The sequence below is a fragment of the Schistocerca serialis genome, chromosome 3 (genome assembly GCF_023864345.2).
Source record: "Schistocerca serialis cubense isolate TAMUIC-IGC-003099 chromosome 3, iqSchSeri2.2, whole genome shotgun sequence".
NCBI lineage: Eukaryota > Metazoa > Arthropoda > Insecta > Orthoptera > Acrididae > Schistocerca > Schistocerca serialis.
In genome coordinates, this window is record NC_064640.1 from 1,014,768,735 (window position 1) to 1,014,796,277 (window position 27,543).

Here is a 27,543-nt window from a genome sequence, read left to right on the forward strand (position 1 = left end):
GTTCCACGGCAGCTCACGCTAACCACGGGACCACTGCGCTCCATAGCTCACATTGGCCTTGATGTTGGCTATCTTACACATGGACTACTCAGTTTGTATATTTTGCTTACTTTTTTCATTGTTCCACACAACTTCTTCTTGTTTTCTCGATTGATCTGTGTTCAGTTTTTCAAGGCCATCCACTGTGCCAACTTATAACTAAATCTGAGGGGGGTGCGATGGGGAGGTTCCCTTGTGAGAATGAATATCTCGATATGTACTGAAACATCAAAAGGAGGAGGAGGAGGAGGAGATTAGTGTTTAACGTCCCGTCGACAACGAAGTCATTAGAGACGGAGCGCAAGCTTGGGTGAGGGAAGGATGGGGAAGGAAATCGGCCATGCCCTTTCAAAGGAACCATCCCGGCATTTGCCTGAAGCGATTTAGGGAAATCACGGAAAACCTAAGGATCGGAGATGGGATTGAACCGTCACCCTCCCGAATGCGAGTCCAGTGAGCTAACCACTGCGCCACCTCGCTCGGTTCATCAAAAGGAACTGGATCACTGAACGTCACATAAAATTTTGACACAAACACTCAAGACAGTCAACACTTCATTGGAAATATGCACAAAAAGTCTTAAACCATTAAATGAAAATGGTACCAACCTTGTGAACAAAGAATATGCACATGGTAAAAAAACACACACATATGGAACGAATGTCATTAGTTCACACATGGTCCAAGAATAAGGGTTAAATCACAACAAGTGAATGGAGCAGAACAAAGAATTTGTGGAGCAGACTCTGTTGACATGTAAGATTCGCATAAAAGAACTGTTGTTCTGGCTTTAAATCCAATGATGACACAAACATCACACGATTAAAAGTATCAATCATATCAAAGAATGAGTTATTGCCTATTGTAGACTTGCTTTTAACACATGCAAACAATTGATTATGCAGATGTGGGGTGATTACTGAATGTTAACATTTAAAATTTTTATCCGCGAAGTCATAAAATGACACCGCCCACCCATAAAACCATAAAATTCTACAATTTCCATAAATTTCAGATAAACCACAAAAGTTGGCAGGTTTGCTATTGAGATATGAAATAATGGGAATTTCAAAATTTACTGAAAAGGACTGCAACTATTATTAGCTTGATATTTCACTAAACAAAATAAATTCATCAGTGATCCAAGTGCTGTTATATTTTTATTTTGAAGCTGAAAATTCTATTTTCTTTTTACATTTCAGTTTGTAATATTGTTTCCAGATAAATTAAAGCTGTAAAGCCATTTATACAGTATATTAAAAAGTATACCTATGAAGGTAAAGGGAAACCACCTGTGCCATAATTTACACTACTTAAGCTATAAACTAAATAAAAAATAATAATGATCTGTTTACATTCATTCAACTAACCTGATACTGCTTTGGGATGAAAGCATCGATAATAGTTTCTTGAAGCTTCAGCTCCCTGGTCAGGCTAAATACACTGTCCAGAAGTCCTTCCATTTCTCGCTGTTGTTCGTGCCGCAAGTCATTTAGCTCTGCTTTTGCAGCCATCAACATGGCAAACACTTTCTTCAACTTTTTAGTTTTTCCAGCAGCTTCCTCTTGTAAACTCGAATAACGTTCTTCCATGTCAATTAATTCTGCCTGTCGGAAGAAATTTTTGTCACTAACAATATGAATGAACACTCCTAGTGGTTTCACTAAAATAAGTGGAATGTTGTCCTACCAACTAAGTGGCAGGAACTTCTACATGGTTTTGCAAAGTGTGCATACACACTGAAATTATATCATAATTTTAACAAACAAATAAAAATAATCATGTTTTTATTAGAAGTCAAAGCGAGATTTATTAAACACCCAGAAATTAATAAAAGTACTTGGGAGAAAAGTAAAATTTATCATATGAATTACTCTCAATAATGAGTGAAATGACCATGCAGAGCTACACGTACTTATGCACAGATCACTAGATAGCCTCTTTGTGGCAAGAACTACCAAACTGCTTTTCTGGCAATGGGGACCAGGCTCCAGGTAACCAACTTCCACACCAGTTCAGTTGGCAACATTACGGCTGAATGTCGAGGCCAAGGAACATTTGGTATCCCATGTTCCTTGCCTACATCTTAGACAATATAGCATACATAGGGCTGGGTTTATATCATGTCATTCCAGTACCATATAATACCAAATATCCTTAGGGACCCTCAGCAGTTGTAGTTTAACAAGCTAAACTGTACTTTGCAATAAAAGAATCAGATGCCACACAATCAAACCTTTTTTACTTGGGATGGATGGTTGAGTGAATGGGGAAGACTAAGTAGACAACAACAGAAGAGAGAAATGTAAAAAGGAAATAGGTGACAAAAACTACATACATACTGTAGAAAAAGTTCCCTTTTGTGTAGTTCGAATTTTCTATTGTTTGAAGACAAAAACAGCCTACATGGTGAATCACACATCATGGGTCCCCAATATTATGCTGAAACGCATTTTGCAACCAAGTGCTGTGTGTTAACTGTGCAATCTTAACTGAGAGTGCAGTAGTTGCATTACAGTTGATATATCCCAGGAGTAATCACAGTAATTTTCATATCAAGACAAAGGCCTCACCAGTGATAGGAAATGCATATGGTAAATTTGACATTTTCCATTGGAGAGTAAAACGAAAAATTAATTATTTCATTCCTAAGATTAGGAGCTACCCAAAGTTATAATTTCTAGGGCCTACCACCAAGTGAGATTTGTACATTTCAATATGCATCATACATAATTTTTTTTATGATTTAAAATTTCGTTTGAGGGACATACTACCAGACAGGAATCTAAGTTCAGGGAACCACAGAAAACCTAAATCAGAACAAATGGACCAGGATTTTAACTTCACGGTTCAGAGCCCACTATATCAGATGGTATAGGAAGCAACTACCAAAATGTCATCCATTTCTTTTTCCAATTCCAACGCTCAATTACAATTTATAAATTTTATGAAAAATTTGCCATGCCAAAAGCACAGCTCTTTCATCTGGTGCAGACGATTAATCATTAGTGCGATTGAATGCTTTAATAAGCAACTACAAGAATGTAACTCTTCAGGCTTTTCCGGCGAGATCTTGACATGTGGAATAATCGGGTCTACTGCCGGATGTTTGTGTCGCTCTAGCACAATATTTCGGCCTTGCAACGAGTTACGTGGCCAAAATATTGTGCCAGAGTGACACAAACATCTGGCAGTAGACCCGATTATTCCACATGTCAACTACAAGAATCATTAAAGATAAGATGTAGACAAGATTTTATATTACAACCCGGTGTACCAGAATGAAAAATAATTATTTCAGAAAATAACAATACACAGTTGTACTGCTCATGAGAGACAAGACAAAACAGCTGAATTTGCTTGTTCTGAATCAAATCATTATCAAAAATTTACTTGTGTGGCATGCCATTCTGCACCTACAGTATGTAGATGTAGTCTACATCTACATGTGCAATTCAAGCTTAACTACCTGGTGGAGGGTTCATCAAATCACCTTCACCATATTTCCCTACGGTGCTACTTTCGAACAAAAAGTGGGAAAAATGATAACATATATCTTTTCAGGTGATCTCTGAGTTCTCTTATTTTACAATGATGATCATTTTTCCTTTTGTAGATGGATGGATGCCAACAAAATATTTCAGCATGCAGAAGAGAAATTTGCTGACTGAAATTTCATAAAATGATCTCACTATAATGAAAAATGCCTTTGTTTTAATGATTGCCACCCAAACTCTCATATCATATCCATGACACACACTATTTTGTGTTGTTGCCTCTTCTAAGTGTTCTGCCAATAAAACATAGTCTTTTGGTTTGTCTTCCCCACACAATTATCTGTGTGATTATTCCAGTTTAAGTTACTTGTAATTGTTATCACTAGGTATTTAGTTGAACTGACAGCCTTCAAATTTGTGTAGTTTATGGTGTAACTGGAATTTAATGGATTTCTTTTAGTACTTTCTTTTAGCACTCATGTGCATGACCTTACACTTTTCATTATTCAGGGTCAACAGCCACTTTTTGCACCATACAGGTACCGTGTCTAAATCAGTTTGCAATTGGTTTTGATCTTCTGATGACTTTACAAGATGGTATATGACAGTGTCATCTGCAAACAAACCAATATGGTTGCTCAGATTGTCTCCTAAATTGTTTATATACATTAAGAACAGCAGAGGATCTGAACCCTTCCTTGGAGAATGCCAGCTATCACTTCTGTTTTACTCAATGACTTTCCATTAATTACTACCAACTGTAGCCTTGCTGATGGAAATCAGGAATTTAGTTGCACAAATGAGATGACAGTCCATAGACAAGCAACTTGATTACAAGCTGCTTGTCTGGAATGATGTCAAAAGCGGTGTTTCACAAGAACGATATTTTCTGAATCCACACTATGTGTCAATAGATCCTTTTTTTTTTTTTTTTTTTTTTTTTAACTGATAGCACACTGACGTTCTGTGATATGAGTCTGTAATCCAGCAGATTACTCCTCTTTCCTTTTTTGAGTATTGGTATGACTTTTGCAACTTTCCAGTTTTTAGGTACGGATCTTTTGCTGAGCGTGCAGTTGTACATGATTGCTAAGTATGGAGTTGTTATATTAGTGTGCTCTGAAAGGAATGTAATTGGTATACAACCTGAACCAGAAGACTTGTCCTTATTAAGTGATTTGAGTTGCTTTCCTACACCAAGGATATCTACTTCTAAGTTACTCATGTTGGCAGCTGTTCTCATTTTAAATTCTGGAACATGTACTTCATCTTCTTCAGTGAAGGAATTTCGGAAAACCATATTTAGTAACTCTTCTACAGTGTCACCAGTAACATTACAATCGCTATCTCACACTGAAGCTACAGATTGTCTCTTGTTACTGGTGTACTTTACATGCAACCAGAATATTTCTTTGTATTTTCTGCCAGATTTCAAGACACGAGTTTCGTTTTGGAAACTATCTCACATTGAAGTCCACATCAAAATTCAAGCTTCTGTAAATTGCTAATCTTGTGCATTTTATGTTCTTTTATACTTGGCATGCTTTCATCATCACTTCTGTAAAAATGTTCTGGCCTGTTTTATATACCATGGAGGATCAGTTCTGTCTGTTACTAATTTATTTGACATAAATCTCTCAACTCTGTCAATATCATTTCCTTGAATTTAAGCTGCATCTGGTCTACACGTACATAGTTCAGAAGGAGTGGAGACTGTTAGGAATGCATGAAACAAATTTTTATGTGCTTTTTTAAACAGATACATTTTATATATTTTGTGTTTATTTTTTATGTATCTGGAGGTAACTTTATATAGTCTTGCTGCAAACTGCACTAGATAACTTATTTTTCACAATCATTTACACTTTAAGTGGGCTTGTGAACTAATTGCTCAATATAATTTTAGGAGAATGTATTTATCACCAACATATCAAGGGCAGATTGAAGTCACAACCAACTATAACTGTATGAGAGGGGTACCTAACCAATCTGAGATGATCCTCATTGTTCCTTTGAACTTTTCAGCAACTGTATCATCCAAGTCATGGGGTCAGTAAAATGAACCAATTATTAATTTACCCTCGTTTTCATGTATAACCTCTGCGCATACTAACTCCTAAGAACTATCTACATCATTGATTTTGTTACAAGATGAACTACTTCTAACAGCAATAAACATGCCATGAACAACTGTATTTAATTTACCCTTTCTGAACATCGATCCTCTGTAAAAATGTCAACTGAACTCATCTTTGACATTAGCCAGCTTTCAATACCCATTACAATTTGAGCTTTAGTGCTTTCTATTAGCGCTTAGTACTTTGGTTGTTTTCCAAGACAGCCACAACAATTTATGACTATAATACCTACTGTTCCTTGGTCTACTGTCCTCCTGCATCTGACCTGCAACTTCTAAGACTGAAGCCCTTTTTATTCTTTTCCGAGGACCTCTAACCTAAAAAACTGCCCACTCCACTTCACACAGCCCCCACTACCCATGCAGCTGCCTCCATTGTGTAATGGACACCTGACCCATTAAGCAGAATTCGATACCCCACCACCCTATGGCGCAAGTCAAGAAATCTGCAAGCTACACAGTTGCAGAACAATCTGAGCCCCTGATTCAGACCCTCCGCTCAGCTTTGTACCAAAGATCCGCCATCAGTCCTATTGATGATGTTACAGATGATGAGCTCTGCTTCATCTCACAAGTAAGACTGGCAGTCTTTACCTATTCAGGTATATGCCAGAAACCAGAGATCTTCTCTTCAGATCCAAAGCGACACACACCACCGACATGGGCCACCACCGACATGGGCCACGACATCTAAATCTACATACATACACCACAACCTACAGTATCCTGTACCACTATTAATCATTCCCTTTTCTGTTCCACACAGAAATAGAGCAAGGGAAAAACAACTGTCTATATGACTCTGTACTAGCCCTAATCTCTCTAATCTTATCTTTACGGTCCTTGTGCAAAATATACATTGGCAGCAGTAGAATTGTTCTGCAGTCAGCCTCAAATTATGGTTCTCTAAATTTTCTCAATAGTGTTCCTAGAAAACACCACCACCTTCCCTCCAGTGATACCCATTTGAGCTCCCAAAACATCTTCGTAATACTTGTGGGTTGTTCGAATCTACCAATAACTGCTTCGATATCTTCCTTTAATCCAGCCTGGTGCCGATCCCAAACACTAGCAGCACTCAAAAATGTGTGGCACTAGTGTCTTATATGATATTTCCTTCGTAAATGAACTACTCTTTCCTAAAATTATCCCAATAAACCGAAGTCGCACGTTTGCCTTCCCTACTACAATGCTTACATGCCCATTCCATTTCATACTGCTTTGCGAAATTATGCCTAGATATTCAACTGGCGCAACCGTGTCAAGCAGCACACTACTAATGCTGTATCTAACGTTATAGGTTAGTTTTTCCTACTTATCTGCATTAACTAACATTTTTCTACCTTTATAACTAGCAGTCATTCATCACACCAACTAGAAATTTTGTCTAAGTCATCTTGTATCTGCAGTATTGGCACCATCCAGTCAGCTGCACTTTCAAATATGAGTGCCGCCAGTTATGCCACCGCATTTCCTACAGCCACCACCGTGGCACGAGAATGCTGCCATGAACGATTATGCTGCTGCCAATGAAATGCGTACATGCATCCCCTCGCTGGAGCTCCAGCTGCGGGCGTACTTAAGTTTGACCATTCATGCACTGGCCCCTTTCTCTGTGTTTGCCAGATGAATAACATTTACAGACTTTCATAGTAGCCAGGGCTTGACATATTCTGAATAGATATTGTATTTAAGAGTGACAGATTTATAAATCTTTTGCATCAGTATATATTTCTACATTGCAATCTACTGTTACTAACTGACGCTGCAAATACAGCAACAAAGTAATGTATTATTTTTACTATTTGACATTAGATGTCAAATAAATTAATATCTGAATTCTCTGTTCATGAACATCATCTGTTCCTCGTTCCTGTATGAACTAAAGAAGCACTTGCCATTTATTTATTTAATCGTATGGCAAGGGCCGCCCATCGGGAAGGCCGTTTGCCAGGTGCCGGTCTTTCAATTTGACACCACTTCGGCGACCTGCAGTCGATGAGGATGATAGGATGCTGATGAGGACAGCGCAACACCCAGTCCCTGGGCAGAGAAAATTCCCCGACCCTGCCAGGAATCGAACCCAGGCCAGAGGATTAACAATCCATCACGCTGACCATTCAGCTACCAAGGGCGGACAACACATACCATGCAAGGAAGACACAACAGTATCCTCCTACAGTCACTCAATGACAACACCTTCCTATACAGCACAGCATCATATGCAAGCAGCTGCAGACTACAGCTTACCCTGTCTGCCAGATAATTTATGTATATCAACAATAACAGATGCCCCTTTCACACTGCCCTGGGGCACTCCTGATGATACCCTTGTCTCTGATGAACACTTGCCATTGAGGACAACATACTGGGTTCTGTTACTTAAGAAGTCTTCGAGCTGCTCACAAACCTGGAAATCTATTCCTTAAGCTTGTACCTTTGTTAACAGTTGGCATTGTGGCACTGCGTCAAATGCTTTTGGGAAATCTAAGAATACGGAATCTGCCTGTTACCTTTCATCTATGGTTCACCGGATCTCATGTGAGAAAAGGCAAGCTGAGTTTCGCACGAGTGACAATTTCTAAAATCGTAATGATTTGTGGACAGAAGTTTTGATCTCGCAAGGAAATTTATTATATTAAAACTGAGAATAAGTTCAAGAATTCTGCAGCAAACTGATGTTAAAGGTATTGGTCTGTAAATTTGTGGGTCCGTTCTTTTAGCACCAGGGATGCTTATTACTGTGTCCTCCACATGGGAGTCTGTGTGATTGTCAAATGATAGTATGCTTATATGATTCTCCTGTGTGAACAATTTCTTAACTGCAAGATTTAAAACTTCGGTTTTACTTTTGCTGTCTCTACTGCCATACTAGACTGGTCAATGAGTGACTTTATAACTGCCTTACACCCACTTAGCAATTTTATGCAGGCTCAGAATTTTCTCGGATCTCACCAAGATCTACTGCTAAAGTGTGACAGGGGTAGTTATGTAAGCTTCGCACATCAATCTTTTTACGGACACATGAATTTCTATTAACTTCACCTGTGGAACTACTCAGGTCTCCCCCCGCCCACCCAGTATGCACGCATCGTGCACACTGGACTTCTTCCTCTCCTTGGCAGTCATATCTCTAAGAAGCTTCATTACGTGCCTAACACTGGAGGTCCCAACTACCAATAATCCCACCCTCTGTGACTGCCTGTAACTTGCAGGCCGAGACACTTCCTCCAGAATAGGACACACTGCACCTGGTTCAGACAAACTGGCTAGGCCTTTTCTTAGGAGTTTTTCACTGTCTTCCACACCTCAGAATGACCTCCAACTCGACCACCGGTGATGGGGTGGGCCAATCAGTGGGTACATGGGATGTGCTGGATGTCCCTTGGATCACTACAACTCACGCTCCGTAGTGATGCCCATTGGCAACATCCTCAAGCTGTGTGACCGAAACTAGCAACACCTGGAGTTGTGAGCAAAGGGTCACCAACACAGCCTGCACCCGAACATAGCAATCACAGTACCTATACATACTAAAGACAGCCGAACTCTGCACTACACAGTTATTAAAACACACGACTATGATTGATAAATATACAAACACGCAACAAATTTATGAATTAAATTACTAAGCACGCATACTAACTTCTTTCTGTTGTAATTGCTGTTTCAGATGTTCCTCTTTACGGCGCCTTTCTTCAAGTTCACGTGCTGAAGCTTCTAAAAGTTGCTGCTGAAGTTCAGCCTTTTCCAAGAGATTTTCACCTCCAACAAGTATTTTCTTTTCTAGTTTATACAGTTTATCACGTAGGGCTTCATGTTCCTTCCTAATTAAGAACAGAGTAAAAAATTAAACAAAAATACCACAACAATTAAAACAGTGTCCTAATTAAGAATGGAATTAAAAATTAAACAAAAATACTACAACAATTAAAACTGTGTCTCGAAAATTTCCTTCACTTAAATTTTGTCTATGTCTGTTATCTTCATTATCATGAGTAATCTTCGTTACATGAGTAATGCGTAAATAAGTTTTTGGTCTTGGGTAATAGAAGTGACATCAGGCTTAGTTACCAAGAGGGTAAATTACAATACACTGGCCCACTCACGACAAATTCAGTAGATCATGCAAATGTGACCTGTAGCCAGCTACAATTCCCTTGCGTACACTTAAAATAATGGCTGAGCCAGGCAATAGGACATCAACTAACAGAATTCATCAAGAAATATATAAATTTGTGTCTAATGTGATGGTTTGTTGTTGCAAAAAGGAAAGCTGTGAAGCCTATTTAAAAGCTCTTCTGTTTTATAATTATAAGATACCGCAGCATTTAAAAAACAAGTTAATTAATTTCAGAATAGGAATACGGCCAAATGTGGCTGATCGTGAATAAAGTTACAGGAAGTAGCTCACTGTGTGTTAGCCAGGTGCAAAATGGCTGAGGATGTGGATCATACATCACCTTCTAAATCTAACAGCAATGTATAATTGTTGCTGTGAGCAGAAAGTGCTATTAAAATTAATTTACTTCAATGAACAAGATTAAATTTGGTAAAATACATGGATAATGAACAAGATGAATTAAGATATATGGGTGATTCACTTTTAGGCTCTTTCTTGGCACATTCATTGGATGAGCATCCCAAAATGTGCCTTTCAAAATCCCACATGAATGAAAATATGATAGTATATGGGCTGTGACAATAAACTTGTTACATAAGTAGTGTAAGGGTCACAGGCTTGGACGCAGCCGCCACGCGAGGGTGCGACTGTGAGCTGATGTTATCATTGAATGCTGGTGAACTGCGGTGTCAGCATACGTTGGCTGCAGAGTAACCCACATGCACAGTAGTCATGTTGTGTCGCTGGTTGCCTGCACGGGCAGAACAGTTTCCAACACGTGTGGTTCCGACGTAGAATTATGTCTTTTCCGATTCACAATGGAGTATTGACAAATTCGTATTTGTTCGTGATAGGATGTCAGACACAGTTATGACAGGTCAGTGTAGTGAGCACTTTATTATAAATGTCTTCATAGAAATAAAATGGTGATGGCTAATAACTCGTAGTTCACGTATTTCTGTACCTCATGGACCCAATGCCCACAATAATCCTGACAAATACCAAGGGAGACACTCAGCCAAGGATACAAACCTCATACACGCCTTATAGAAGTGGTTTCAGAAGTGGGATCAATTTTGGAAATCCTACAGTCCTGATGAGGTGCAGCAATATGTGAACTTCTTCCAGGAATGCCCGAGTTCCTGGCATATCTCCATGGCGAATCAACAGCAGCAACATGGACGTCATCCGACAACATGGTGTTATCCAACACTAGAATTCACGTTAGTCTAGTCAAATTTGGCTACAATACAAAAGGCAGTGATGGATTTATAAAACTTTTGCTGTAATAGAGTGATTTTGCTGGTGTATGGCAGAATCTAATTCTGGTGACACGGCCAATCCCCAAAACATTATAAATAATTTGTGAAAAGAGATTGAATGGTTAAAAGCAGACAGAAATGAGTGCAGCCTTTCACATGACTTGTCAAATGATAGCTCTTGCAGTGCTGGCCCAATAAAGAATTTCTCATTATTGCCATGAGTACCAGTGTTTAGCGGTAAACCTGAGGAAGACATAAAAGTATTCTTCCATAAACTTGAAGGAGCTGCCTTGTTGGGTTTGTGAACTGATTCAGATGCATTAGCAGTTGCTAAATTAAGAATTCAGGGAGCCGCAGCACAAGATTTCATCAGCGCAAAGCCCACTTGTGTGAAATCAGAAGATTAAAATGAATTCAGAGTGACAGTTGTTCAGATATTCAAACGCAAAAATGCTATCAGATTCTGCAGAGAGCAACTCCATAGTCTGCAGATGCGACGGGATGAATCTATTGCGAAGTTTGCTGACAGAATTTGAAACACTAATGCTCAAACATATGAGCTGCTCAAAGATGAGAATAAGAGGAGGAGGAGGAGATTAGTGTTTAACGTCCCGTCGACAACGAGGTCATTAGAGACGGAGCGCAAGCTCGGGTGAGGGAAGGATGGGGAAGGAAATCGGCCGTGTGCTTTCAAAGGAACCATCCCGGCATTTGCCTGAAGCGATTTAGGGAAATCATGGAAAACCTAAATCAGGATGGCCGGAGACGGGATTGAACCGTCGTCCTTCCGAATGCGAGACCAGTGTGCGATGAGAATAAGAATTGCATTCAGCTGTTCGAAGCCGATCAGAGAGCTTTAGACACATTCATACACGGGTTGTTGGTTGGTTTGTGGGGGTTGAACGGACCAGACTAAAAAGGTCATCGGTCCCTCGCAGGTTGTATGGCAACGAAGTAAGCAAAGCAGTCAGATTGGTGCAACGTAAGACCTCTCAGGAAGCAGTAAAAGCAGCTGTTAGCTTCATGGAAGCATTTAAAAGACGGCCGAATGATATATGAAAAGAAGAGCATCGCGTATTCAACAGACATGCAGAATGTTGCAGATGTAACAAGTCTGGTCATAAACGTACAGATTGTAAGGAAAAATGACTTTGCTACAACTGTGGGATACAGGGCCACGTATCAAAAGAGTGCCACGATAACAGAAATAGTAATGCGAGGAACAGACAACTTGGCAGATCATTAAATAAGGATGGGGACATATGAGTCACCACATCATCTGCCCCCTGCCTGAGACAGGGCAGACTTTATTCTTGTTAGCTCAACTGAAAATCATATCAACAATGACTTTGTGATAGGTGCTGTATATCGTGGATGACAGATCAAGCTACTTATTGGCACAGGAGCACAGACCTCACTGAGGTGGAGTTACATTGACAAAACGAATAAGTTAAGACTGCCACAGCTAAAGGTCCACATGTTAAATGGCGATAATTTACATAACCAAGGAGAGGTTAACATAAAATTATGTTTAAGCTAAGAAAAATACATGGCAAGGGTGCAAGTAGTTACAAATAATGAAACGCACTACGACGGTGTATTTGGATTTGATTTCTTGGCTGCTAACGGGGCAGAAATATTTGTCGCAGATAGAAGAATCAGACAAGGCCGTAGAAACTACAACCTAGGAAATCAGTCTTCAGATTATACTCAAAGAAGCAGCAACACTGACATTGTGGAATTGATCAATCCAATCGACACATCAGTTCAAACCCTCCAAGTCGATGTACAGATTGATCAGCCTCCGCAAATTCAGCAGAGTCAGATAAATGTGAGTTACTGGACAAAATGCATTGTTATGTTGCCAGAAGCGTTGGAGTAGCCACAATGGTGAGACAGAATGTAGCTAGAGTCCCAATAACAGTAACGAACATGAGCAATGAAGATATTGTATTGTCACAAAGAACAAAAGTTGCTGAAGTGTCGAGCATAAGTAAAAGTGATGTTGCACAGATTCCAAATGAAGTTTCAAAAGTTGCAGTTACAAAGACAGATTTTTTCTAGTAGTACTGGAAAATTGCTGTCAGGAGTCGAAATTAATAATGAAATAAAGAGCAAGATTTGGCAAAAGATAGAACATTTGACAGTTGAAGACCACAAGATTTTAGCACCTATTTTATTGGAGTAAGCAGATCTTTTCCGAGAACGTTGATATTTACCTGTCACTCATCTGGTTCAGTATCGTATATATACTAGAAATGCAGCACTGATCACTCAGAGACCTTACAGCATACCATTTAGTCAGAGATAACTGGTAGAAGAAATAGTTAAAGAACAATTGGAAACCGGAATTATAGGACCAAGAGATCCTGCATATCAACCATGGTGTTCACCAGATGTCACTGTTAAGAAGAAATCTGTTTCTGGAGAACCACATTTCTGTTTTTGTGTGGATTATCTTGCTCTGAATGCAATAACCACCCTAGACATTTACCCCTTACCAAATCTGGTAGAAACCCTAGATTACCTGGGCAGATGTCAAATTTTTTTGGTTTGTGATCTAACAAGTGGATACCATCAGCTGACAATGCATCCAGATGATCCAGTGAGAACTTTTTTGTTTGTTACAACTACAGGAGAGCATAAATACTTGCATATGCCATTAGAGCTTCGCAATGAGCCAGCCACCTTTCAACGTCTGATAGATTCCATTTTACGAGGGCTCACACCAACACAAGCTCTTGCACACTTCAACAAAATAATAATTTTCGGTGAAAACATGAAGCAGCATACTGAGAAACCTCAAGCAGTTTTCAGGGGAATAAGAAGCGCAAATATGTCCTTGTCAATAGATAAATGTCACTTTGCACAAAATCAAGTGAACTACCTTGGACATGTTATAACTAGTGAAGGTGTCTGTCCTGATCCAAAATTAACTGAAGTTGTCACGAATTTTCCAGAACAACTGAACTTAAAGGAATTGCAATCATTCTTGGGATTAGCAAATTTCTATAGGTGTTTCATAGCTGGTTATGCAAATATAGCACATCCAATGACACAGCTACTACAGAAGGGAATCACATTCAATTAGTCAACACAAAGGCAATGGAAGAACTTAAAACTGCCCTAACCACAGCTCCAGTGTTAGCCTATCCAGGTTACAACAGGCCCTTCACTCTTTCAACAGATGCTTCAAATTTCACTGCCGATGCTCTTTTGTCTCAAGAAATTGATGGCCGTGAACATCCAATGTCATTTGCTTTCCAACAATTAAACAAAGCAGAATGTAATTACACTACAATAGAAAAGGAGCTTTGCGCTTTGGTTTTTGGTATAACACATAACATATGTTTTTTGACAGGCAGAGAATTCACACTTATTACAGACCATGCCGTGCTTAAATGGCTATTGAGCTTAGGACTAACAAGGTGGGCTTTGAGACAGAGGGAGTTTCAGTTTAAAGTTATTCATTGACCTGGTAAACTACACGTAAATTCTGATGCAACAAGCCAAAAGGTACATGTCTGTTTTGCAATAAGTCGCAAGGAAGAGTTAAAAGTGGCTCACGAGAAGGACTCGCAATGCAAAATATGGAAAAAAGATCAATGTTTTGTTGAAATAGATGCATTGCTGTACAAGATCACTATTAAAGGAAAACACATAGTTATTCCAGAAAGCATGAGAGAGCAAATCATGACAGAACAACATGACTCTTTATTATCTGGACATTATGGTAAGAAAGCAACAAACATTAAAATAGCTGAGATATATTGGTGGTCAACACATACAACTGATGTTTCTGAGTTTGTTTGAAAATGTGATTCCTGCAACAGACGGAATAACTCCAGAAAAATTAAGGCACCATTACAAGAACTGCCACAGATTAGTGAACCATTCAAAAGAGTTGGATTTGATGTTGTTGGACCTTTGCCTAACACTAAAGTTGGGAATAAATACATATTGATCATGTTAGATTACTTCTCCAGACATCTTCTCACGATACCAATACGTGATCAAAGTGCTGAAACTGTGGCTAAGGTTTTTGTAAAATAGGGCATTCTGAAGTTTGGATCACCTTTAAGTATAATCAGTGACCAAGGATCAAATTTCATGGGGAATTGCTTAAACAGACTTGTAATATAATGCAAATAACACAACTAAGAACTACACTAGCACACCCAGAAAGAAACGGATGCGTTGAGTGAGTTCACAGAACAATCATTAAGATGGCTAGCCACTACATAAGTAGCAAGCATGACAATTGGGATGTAAGTCTTCTGTACATCATGAGCGCATACAATGCAAAAATGCACTGGCCTAAGTCCATACGGAATTGTATATGGAAGAAAGATGCATTCCCCCCTGGACTTTGCACAATTGGCCACTAGAATCGGCAATGAATATGAGAAGGAATTAGCACGCAAACTAAAGGAGGCATGGAAGGGAGTGAAACAGTGAAATCATCAATCTTTTCTGCAGCAAGCGAAACAACACGCTCACCAAGCAGTTGCACCACAGTACCGACTCGGAGATTCTGTCTACCCGAGCAATGTGGTGTTAAAGAAGATCAGGTCAAAAAGTTTAAGATGTTTTGGAAATGACCATATCTGATCTTGGAGGTGTTGCCACCAGTCACTCTTAAGCTCCAACTGCCTTTTTGTTCGACTGTCATTCATATCAATCGTGTAATGCCATTTCTGGGTATACTTCCTGTAGCATCATGAGACGACGATGACGAGGACTGGCCTATGGGCCGACCAGCTGTTCCTAAACCCATGACACAAGCAGTGCGAGGTTGCAGTCCAGACTTCGATTCTGAGGTGTCGCTATACATTGAGTGATCCAGTCCCAGACACCACTACAATCTGCGTAGACATGTGCAGTGGGAGTGAGTGTAAAACGTGTTTATTTCTCAGCCATGTGCATATATGAATGTGTTGTGCAAATACAGATTGCAACTATTACATGAAGTGTGCAAGTGTAACTAAATCTTATTCCACAGGTTACCACAAGAGACACATTTGTATTATATTCACTGTTTAATTCTAGTGTTCAGAAATAATTAACCATGTTTACTATAATTCTAATTTTTACTATGACAATGTGTTTCATTAATGCTACAGTAGTAGTACCACAGACAACAGGTGTTTTGTTTGAACCACAATCAGATATGGTAGTTTCAACAAATAATGCTATGCTTGTATATAAATACAATTTGAGTGAGATTCGACGACAATTCAATTCTGTTAAGAAGCAAATTGATTTGATTCATTCAGTCAAAGATAATGACATAGTTTTGGAAATGGGAACATCTTGGTATAACAATTAGATTGCCGCCAAAATGCAGGCAGAGTCTATATTTACTAATTATGAAAAAGACACTGATTGTTTCTTAAACCTTTTGTCACACAATATCTTGATTAGGCACAAAGATGCCTGGTTTGATCTTAAACAACGTTCTGAAGGTATAATTTACTCTTTCAATTCAACTCTCAATATCACATTTAGATGTACAACTTCTGGTGCACTGGATAAACCTTTCACACTCAAATTACACGGTAGTGGATTAATTTTAAATGCCACTCATTGTGATTTATCATGTGACCTGTTTGATATGCCTCCTGTATTGCCAACTACTTTTCATAGAGCTGGAAAGCTTCCAGTAATGAGAATGTTACCAGTTTATCGTATCATACATACTAGCATATGCAAATCATTCCCTGTTCAGTTTTCCCAAGGATAATGATTTAATTATGGATATCCAAGAAGATATGATGACTACTAACAATGAGTTGAATTTCATTCAAGCAGCAAATCGAATTAAGTCTTCTGAATCTTCAAATAATGTTAATCCATACTTAATTGTCAGTATCGTGTTCTTCTTACTTTTATTAATGTGTCTTGTGTCTACAGCGAATATCATGTACCAACTGGTGACTCTGAAAGCCCGCTAGTCAGTACCAATTGTTACTGTGTCTGGAAACGAGATAAACATTGCAATGCTTCTGCTGCAACAACTGGCGACAAAGATTCATGACGCCCAGGTGGTGGTCTTGAGCCACATTCAAAAAACGTGTGTGAAATCTTATGGGACTTAACTGCTAAGGTCATCAGTCCCTAAGCTTACACATTACTTATACTAAATTACCCTAAGGACAAACACACACACCACCCATGCCCGAGAGAGGACTCGAACCTCCGCCGGGACCAGCCGCACAGTCCATGACTGCAGTGCCTTAGACCGCTCGGCTAATCCCGCGCGGCGAACCACATTCGGTAGCTCATCTTCTTTGGGGGTGGGAGAGGGGGGGGGGGGGGTGTAAGGGTCAGAGGCTTGGATGCAGCATGCGGGCACAAGTGTGAGCTGGCATTATCGTGGAATGCTGAAGAACTGCGGTGTCAGTATACACTGACCGCAGAGCACCTCTCACACACACAGTAGTCACAACACGACGTTGGTCACCTGCATGGGCCGAACAGTTTCCAATGCGTGTGGTTATGATGTGGAACTATGTCCTTTATTGGCTCTCAATGGAGTACTCACAAATCCGTATTTGTTTGTGGTAGGACGTCAGACATGGTTATGACGGGTCGGCGTAGTGAGCATGTTATTATACATGTCTTCATAGAAATAAATTGGTAGTGGCTAATAACTTTTACTTTGCGTATTTCTGTACCTCACGGACCCAATGCCCACAATAATCCTGACAAATGCCAACGGAGACACTCATCCGAGGATACAAACCTCAGAAATGCCTTATAGAAGCTCAAAACCTCATTACTGCTAACATCTCTGCTGCTGAAAAGGATATAGGCACCTTAGAGCTGGGTGCAACCAATATTATAGAATTGTTGGCCCCTTTTGAGCAGTACATGCCATAACAAGTAAATGTAAACACGTAATATAATTGGATGAAAAAAAAGCCTAATGATTAAGTGGCAGCAGGAGGAAAAAACATACAAAAGTTATGGAAATGTGCAAGCTTTTGGAGCCAATGGATCATTTTTCTGGCTGAAGGGTTGAAGGGAAGGGAAGAGAAGAGGACTCGAGGAAGAGGACTGGTGGGGTTTAGAAAATGGGAAGGTATGTAAAAGTTACCCAGAACCCCAGGTCAGGGGAGACTTGTTGTATGGGTTGAGAAGGAAAGATTGATTATTGGGGACTACACTGAAAGAGTTTGGAAACCTGAGAGCTTAACGGTGGAAGATAGGGTAATAAGCAATACAGAGATTACTGAGAAAACATCATGCAAGAGTGGAAAGCTAAAATACATTATACCTGGTACCCAGGTCACGCAGGGGGTGGGTCGTCAGAAAGCAAATGATACAGAGAGGTAAAAGTGAGTGAAGAAAAGGAATAGTTACTGAAAAGAAGTACTGAGACGAAAGACATTAACAGAAATTAAGGCCAGGTGGGTGGCAAGAACCAAGCACATGTTGCAATGCCAATTCCAACCCGCAGAGTTCTGAGAAACTGCTGTTACTGGAAGGACCCAGATGGTATGTGTACTGAAATAGATACTGAAGTCACAACTCTCATGATGTAGAACATGCTCTGCAACAGGATATTGTGTTACTGACAACAATGCCAACATAAATATGGTATATAACTAATTCAATTTCTCACCAGTGCACAGCCCCACCTTGAACAATTATGTCCACCAACTATTGTGTTTTAAGTGCTTATCATTTCACAAGTTTGTAGTTAGTGGTCCTCTGTGATCAATGGAGCTACTTTTTCAGTATGGAAAACTAACAAAGCACCATATTTACCCGAGTATAAGATGATTCTGAATGTAAGATGACACCCCCCCCCCCTTTTTTTAAAGAGGCTCCTTGAGATAAATTTATTTTGTTACATATTATTACTAACCAAAATTACAAACTTTTATTGAGATAAGGTATATGTCTCAAAAGTCACCATTACACCAATTCTAAACTTATACCATTTATTGGTTTTCTACATTTTGATAATACAAGGAGCACTAAAATAAGCAAAAAGAAATTGTTGACATTAATTTTTATCTTCACTGTGTCTTTTGTTTAGCCTGTCATCTGCACTACCACTATTTTTCATCTTAATCATCATCATCATCTTAACAAGGCTGCTGTGAAACTTATATCTTCATTGTTACAAACATCTGATTGTTTCTCTGAAATATATTGTGTCTTTTTTTTCCTTCTCTCTCTCTCTCTCTTTTAAAAAAAAAGGAGACAGCAGATTTCGCTTCTACGAGGGTTGACTGAAAAGTAATGCCTCCACCTTCGTAACTCTTCAACAGTTGGCAGCATTGGTATGCGACACGTACTGGCTTGTTTCGTAGCCTTTTCTCTACAGCTCCAGTTGGTGAGAAGCCCTAGCATTTAACGTTTGTGTTGTTACAGTGTATGGAACCCTGCGCAGATGGTCGGTCAATGCGATTTAAGCAACATGCAGTCATTGAATTCTTGACAGCAGATGGTGTCACCCCAAAGGAGATTCATCAGAGAATGAAAGCAGTTTATGGTGATTGTGTTGATGTGACTACTGTGCATCGTTGGGCATGTAAGTTTAACGATGTTGAGATGGGAACATCTGACCTCCATGACAAACAAAGAGTGGGATGGTCTGTGACAGCAACCACCGAGTTTTACAAGCAAAACGTTGACAGATTGATTCAGGACAATTGTATTATCACTCGGAGAGAAATTGCAAGCACAATTGGCATTTCACAAGAATGTGTGGGTAACATTATTGCTTTGCTTGGCTATCAGAAGATCTGTGCACGATGGGTACCCTGGATGCTGACTCCTGAAATGAAAGTGCACAGACTTAAAATTTGCCAGGAACTCCTCTTGTGTTATCAGAATGAAGGTGATGCCTTTCTCCATTCAATTGTGACAGCAGACAAAACGTGGGTTCACGATTACGACTCGGAGATGAAATGTCAGTCTATGAAATATTGACACAAAGACCTGCCCCAGAAAAAGAAATTCAAGACGCAGCCTTCAGATGGAAAAATCATGGCCACAGTGTTCTGAGATGCAGATGGTGTTATCCATGTCGATTTCCTTGATCCTGGAACAACAATAATTCCTGCAGCATGACTATGCCAAACCACACACTTCACATGCCACCACGCAGAACTTCAGAGACTGAATCTCACCACCAACGGAATCCTCCATACAGTCCAGATTTAGCACCGCCTGACTTCCATCTGTTCCCGATAATGAAAGACAATCTGCAGGGACATCCTTATGCTTCTGATGAAGACGTTGAGAGAACTGTGAGACTGGAGACTGTGGTTGCGGAAACAGGGTGTCGACTTTTTTTCCTGACGGCTCCAGAAAACTTGTTCATCATTCGCAGAAACGTACCCAATTGGCTGGTGATTATGTGGAAAAATGAATATTGGTAATTAAAGATCACATTCTAAGGATTATTTATGCATTTCATTTATTAAAATATTCCCATCCAAACCCAATTAATGAAGGTGGAGGCATTACTTTTCATTCAACTCTCGTATAATGATGTGAGAATGTTACAATGTCTTTTGCTACAAAAACATTTCGTCTGCCAACCACTCTCTTGTTGGCTGTGTAGAATCAGCAGCTGACATACACCCTACTGTTTAGGTAATACCTCATGGTGAGTGTAGACATCACTGCTGCATGAAACATGTAACTACACCACTGGCCACAATCTAGACTTTTAGCATCTCCTGCAGAAATGTATTGTTGAGTATTTGGCCAGTTTTAAAGTCAATTCCACTCTAAGTACAAATGGGTTCAGACAAACTGCAGTTTATACATTGTAGATGTCTATAAAAAGCCAAAGTACGCAGCATACATTCCCATGGTTGGCAGCAAAATGAAATTTGCTGCCCACTCACCACTCCCCTGCCCCCCCCCCTCCCCACACCACACTCTCAGTATAGTTGTCAGCTAGGTCTGTGTCACATTTCCCTCTCCAAGCCTTCCGTAGTGGTGTTCTTAAGCAACAGTGAAACATGGACAGCTATATCTTGTAGGGTGTAGGTCCTATGTAAGAACAGTAACTAATACATGAATGAAAGATCGCAATCATGATTAGGTCCAACTCTCGAACTGTCACTCATCCTGCGAACTAATATCAACTGTTGGTACTATCCCTACAATGGTTCTTTTCATTCTAATTTATTTTTGTGATAACAACTGCAATCAGTTTAATGCGATTTGTTCATTTGTTAGACATTTAATTATAGATTAATTTTCTTTCTCGTTTCATCTGAATGTCACAATCTTGTTCTAAAGCTGATTAAAAGCTGGTATCATTTTTCCCAGTATTCTAATACATGATCAGCTACCAAATTTTCATTTGCAATCCACTTCACAATTCATTAGTTTTCATAACCAAATAAAATACTGAATTGGGTTCAGAAACGTGTATTGGTGTTTGAAGGACAAGATCTTTGCCTTTGAATGTTAACTTCACTTAAAAAGCAGCATAAATGTAGGCATACAGTCCCCATACACATATGGGAACTTCTATAGCAAACTATTCAAATACAACAAAAGTTAATGGGTTGATAGAATTTAATGCTATTTCCTCCTGTGTTTCACAAAACTGTCAATTTTTTAAGCAGATGATTAGATTGTTGTTGTGCCTAGTTCACAGTGTCTCACATATCCATCTGTTGAACTAGCATCACGAGTTAAATGTCACATGATTGATCGAACAGGATCGATCCTGTATCAAGCACTTTTGCGCATTGGGAAACCTTGAGCCTATTCGAATGAAGATAGTATTTGCTAAGCTCTACACATACGAATTCTTAAAAATAATTTTGTATGGAACCTTAATAGTGAAAGCTTCATCTGTAAATGTAAGACGACCCATACATTAATATATTAAACAGTGTACAAATGTTATCTGAGCAGCAATAGTTTACTCTGTGAATATAAGATGACCAAATATTTTTCAAATGACAAGTTTGGGAGAAAACCTCATCTTATAATTGAGTAAATACAGTATTTTCATGTGCGGGCACTGAATTCTACTAAGGCACTTTTCTGTTTCTCTCTGTGAATGTTGTGGATTAATTAGAGTAAACCTGTTTGGTAAAAGAAGCCCTCAGAGCAGAGCAGGGAAACATTGCCATCGGACTTGGCTAGTATTAACTGATACCAATAAATTTCATTTATTTCCATGAAAATTTGAGCTGACTTTGAAATGTGTTCCCATTTTGTTATCATAATTCCTCTTCTATCTTGTGTCTTTGTCCCACATCATCATAGGGTTGGCATTGTTATTAAGGGACTGGGCACGATTAATTTAAAGGATGGCCAGCTTCCTCTGATCACCCTACTATTGCCCCCCCCCCCCCCTCGCGGGATGGAACATGTGCACCTCCCGACTGTCTGTGTGTAATGTTATTAATGCAGAGTGAGTGGAAGTTTTCCAGATGTCTATGAATTGTGTAACTGAGTAAGGACTTGTGTACCAGCTTGGTATTCAGCTAGTGGAATGTGGGAAACTGCCAAAAAACCACATCCAGGCTGGCTGGCACACCAACCCTCATCTTTAATCTGCTGACAACTCCCCATCCTGGAAGCAGCAATTTAACAGACACAGCTATCTGGACCAGTTGTTGTTATGGTAATTATCAACAGTAATTGCAAATAATTAGTTGAATAGGGTTTACAGAACAATTAACGACAAACACATTCCAGTCCAATGGTCAGTTCTCAGAACCTTTCCTGAGAGTAGTTCGGTAGCTACAGGGCTCTTAATTATTGACCTTTGAGTTGCAAAATTTAATCCTGTCTTGTGGATCAAAGCAAGGCTGCTGACCCTTGTTTGTACCTCAAGGCTGGTGGCCCTTGTTTGCACCAATTCGGTAGAACACTAGTGCAGACAATTAATAAGAGTTCGCAAATATACATTTCCAATTAAATCCACAGAGCAGTATGTCATTTAATTGAGGACCGTTTTACAAAACTATACAACTATAAATTTGGCAAAATGCGTTACATAAGTATTCAGGTACTTCTAAATGAGATGAATCCATTGCAATACATAGATTTTATAAAACTTACTATTTGCCTGTCTAATCTTGCAGACAAAACTGTGAAACTTTTCTAAACTCAAGATCTACAAAAAATTAGTTTTGCCGAATGCAAACATCTACTGCTCCTGGTAGACATTTATTGTTAGTTTTTGACAAAATAGCTCAATACTTCCCGATCTGGGATCACAGTTACATGCCCCCTGATGGGGTATTTGGTACCATTGGAAAGGAACTGAGAAAACTTGAAACCATAACCTTACCATTACACTATCACAAGATTCTCAACCACAATGGCACCTGTACGGTTCTGGCCAAGGACTGAAATGTGTACAGTTTCAAGATCACTGCTCACAGATTACCAAAAACGAAGCTACCATTTAAAATGTCTGAAGCCAGAGTTCTTAAAAAAAACATCTGCAAACTTGAAACAACACACTTTTCCTCTCCAATCATTGCTGAAGGGAAGAAAACAAAAGTAGATAGTTTCAAGTACATTGATCGATCAGCTGTAATAAAACCTAGAAACCTTGTGTTAACCATCATACAACGGAAAGATTTGGACACATTATCAGAAGTTACCCAAGAGTTCTATGGGAAGGCTCATCAGAAGTTACCCAAGAGTTCTACGAGCAGGCTCTATAGTGTTTCCATGAACATGACAACGGAAATAATCAAATACAGTACCTTGATGAATCAGTTTATCAAATTATTATTTGTTCACTAGTTTAAATTAAAGTAGAACACTACTGTTATAAAATAATCTGTAAACATTCAGTTTTGGAAAAAAATCAATACCTTGATGAACCAATTTATCAAATTATTATTTGTTCAATAGCCTAAATTAAACTAGAACATTAATGCTACAAAATAATTTGTGGACACTGAGTTTTGGAAAAAAATTCATAATTTTTACAAATCCTCCTCCTCCTCCTTCCCCCCCCCCCCCCCCACCACCACTATTGTATTGTGTGTGTAGCGTTTATTTGTGAAATACAATACAGTAAGACATCATCACCAATATGTACTATTCAAGTAATTCAGTAAAATGTGTTTCTTGTTTGTTGATTTCTGTGAAAATGGTCCTCAGCTGACCTTGTATGTCTCACATTGCCAAGTGTATGTGGATTCAGGATTTGGCTACAAGTGTGAACTTGCGCAATGCCACAGTATCTCTGGACAGACGAAAGGAGCGTTTCAAGTTGTACATGAAAATATTGAGAAGGAAACTAAATATTTCAGTGCACAATGCATTTACTGGTTTTCATGACACCGATAAGACATGAAAGAACACACATATTTTGGACCGTGTCTCTTAAAAAAACAGCTGAAAACTCATGTGAAGAGACTGGGGATTAAGGATTTTGTTTCAAAGTATTCCTCATTGAAAGTTCTTTTTAAGTGCCTGAGTGTATTTAAACATAATAAAGGTCTATTGTTAACAATGCTGAAAATGCCATCAATTTTCAACACATAATTCCTTTACTACAGCAGTTTAAATAAGATGCTGCTTTCCTGTACAAGTTCGCAGTGTAAACTGCCACCAGTAAGCTACACACAGGCATGGAAACTACTGACTTTAAAGATCAAGTTTTACACCATACTTCTGTTTAAGCTTGTGTACATGAGGCAGCCATGTTCATTCAGCATCATACACTAGTTCTACAAAACAGTATATCTTTTCACCTAAAGTAACTCCTTATGTAAACTACAGTCCAGGTGTTGGTGGGCTGGTGGATAGTGGCAGAAGTGAATTAAGCATATTTTGGAAGTAGTGAACTAGAAGTCTTCGGTTTTTCTTATGGTGCATTCTGTAACTCAAGTTCAAAGGCATGTGTTAGAATAAAAAAACATCAACATATAAGGTAGATAAGACTGTAGGTTCTGAGGTCTCTATCAGCCTGTGAAATGAAATTAGGGAATGGGTTACATTCAAAACAGAACCTTGTGGGATTCCATTTTCATTTGTATGGGAGAGACTGTGAGAAGCACCTACCTGAAAATGGAAGAAATGACGAGATAATATCTTCTGGATAAATACTGAGAGGGTACCTCTACAGCCCCATCCATGTAGAGCAGTACATATATGACAACGTTATATAGCGTCAAAGGTTTTTCATGAGAAAAGAAAACAACAATTCGATGTAGTGGCGGGTGACGGACATTCACTCCAAGTGAACTATGTGGTTGATGTCTGCCCCGATAGCTGAGTGGTCAGTGTGACGGATTGCCATCCTACGGGCTCAGGTTCTATTCCCGACTGGGTCGGGGATTTTCTCCGCGCTCAGGGACTGGGTGTTGTGTTGTCTTCATCATCATTTCATCCCCATCTGGTGCACAGGTCGCCCAATGTGGCGTCGAATGTAATGAGACATGCACCAAGGCGGCCGAACCTGCCCCATAAGGGGCCTCCCGGCCAATGACGCCAAACCCTCATTTCCATTTTCCCATGTGGTTGATGGTAGAGTGGCCCTTCAAAAATCCACACAGAAATTTGGAATGGAGTCCCTTCACCTCTAGAGTCCGAATCAGTCATATGTTCACCATTACTTGCACAAAATATTTGTATGCAAAATGGGGTACTAGCAGGCTACTTGGTGAGATCTGTTTCCGTATTATAAACTGTGATGATTATGCTTTTAGTCTGCTACAGCCCACATCATATAGAACGGCACTTCCACGCATAGAAGCGGAGCAGAAAGGAAGTGTGGGGGGATGAGAAATGTGGACGCATGGCAGCAGAGAACGGACAAACAAAGTCCATGTTGCTGAACTGCATTGCTGCGGCCAACAGTCAGGCTTGTTTGCCTACGATACATCTTATTATACGTTCAAATTTATGAGGGGAATAGCAAATATTAAAACCAATTTCAATCAATCATCATGAGAGAAATATTAATTCATATCTTGATGACAATGTGTCCACTGCTCCACAGATTTACTCTGCATGGCATCGGGAGTTGAGAACAGTTGACACAGCTTTGTGAATACGTGAAGTATAATTTTTCTCCAAATGACAATTGTCTAATGACAAGATCATTGAAACTGTTTGCAATAATTATCATTTATTGTGATTTGAACTGTATTATAAGTAAAAATTTAATTCACAACAAAATTAACTTCAATCACAAATCAAAATCATTAAATTTGCTTGACAACTGCTCCTACTCAATAAAATTTTTAAAAATGTGTAAGGTTTGTGTGTGTGTGTGTGTGTGTGTGTGTGTGTGTGTGTGTGTGTGAGAGAGAGAGAGAGAGAGAGAGAGAGAGAGAGAGAGAGAGAGACTCTATAGTTAAGTGTAATCACTGCGTGTAAAAAAGAATTAGTGATAGAAAAGACTAATGCAAAAGACTATCGTAAAAATGGTCAGTAAGTTGTCACATTTTTCGCTGTTAATGGGCATTATGAATGTAAACTAACTCGTTCAACTTTACAGTGAGAGACCGTATTTATAATCCATTGAACAAGCAAATAATTAACCATCATCTGTGAATAACTAAAGGGAATGCTGACCGATGACATCAAAAACCACTGATATCTCGGCAAGTAACAGTTACTGCCATTTTAGTGCCTTATCCAATTCATGCCTTGAAAATGACAGGGATTTACATGTGGAAATATCGGACTTCTGAAGAATTTATCCAGCTGCATTCTCGCATGTTATTAGAGCACACAACACGGCGGGAGAAGCTTAACTTCTACTTGGGCAATATGTTGACCATTGTAGTCTGCATAATTCAAAGGATACAAAGTTGTCATTATTATGCATGCAACTGATATCTTGACAAACACATTTTTTAAAGTACAATTCATTAAAACTAAGAAATATTATTACTTTGTCCCAAAGTCTACATCATAATACCATTATCACTTCTATTTGAGTCTGTTTCTGAAGAATCTGATTGTAAATTTACGATGATAAGTTCAAGGCTTATATCCACCATCACTTCCCTGTCAAATTCTTCTTTCTGAACCTGCACAGACCGTGTCCACGCTAGAGGTGGGATGTTGTCTATTGCCTCATGCACAATCGATTCAGTGTAGATTATCTTGAATGTTTAATTCTTTTCTCCCACATAGCCTTAACACTTTGCCCAAATTAATTCCATGGGGCTACACTGACAGTGACATGTGGATAAACGCAAAGCTGTGTGACCCCATTCATGTGCAAGGAAGCCAAGTTTGTATGTTCTGTCACACGACATGTACAAATTAACGAGCTGGAGGAGATCAGCATGAGCCTGGTTTATACTGTGCTTTATATTTTTATTCTGAAGCCAGAGAAAAATTCCATTTTTCTGGTGTTTGTACTTGGTGTTTTCTCTGTAACAGTTGAATTATAACTGGCAATGACCGACTTCAAAGCAAGGTATGACAAGAATTGTGAATCACATCATGAAACGGACAGCGTTCATTTCTGAATGAAAGTCACTGCCATTTTTCTTACACGTAAATACA

The 27,543-nt window shown here is 39.2% G+C and overlaps 1 protein-coding gene across 1 annotated transcript in view; it reads right to left on the minus strand.

Annotated features, from left to right (window-relative positions):
• LOC126471476 (kinesin-like protein KIF3A) overlaps positions 1-27,543 on the minus strand; it is a 131,741-nt gene that overhangs the window by 27,136 nt on the left and 77,062 nt on the right. The window contains exons 10-11 of the mRNA XM_050099679.1: positions 9,320-9,500; positions 1,410-1,646 (exon numbers count right to left, since the gene is read on the minus strand). Of these exons, the coding sequence (XP_049955636.1) occupies positions 1,410-1,646; positions 9,320-9,500 (418 nt within the window). The remainder of the gene's footprint in view (positions 1-1,409; positions 1,647-9,319; positions 9,501-27,543) is intronic.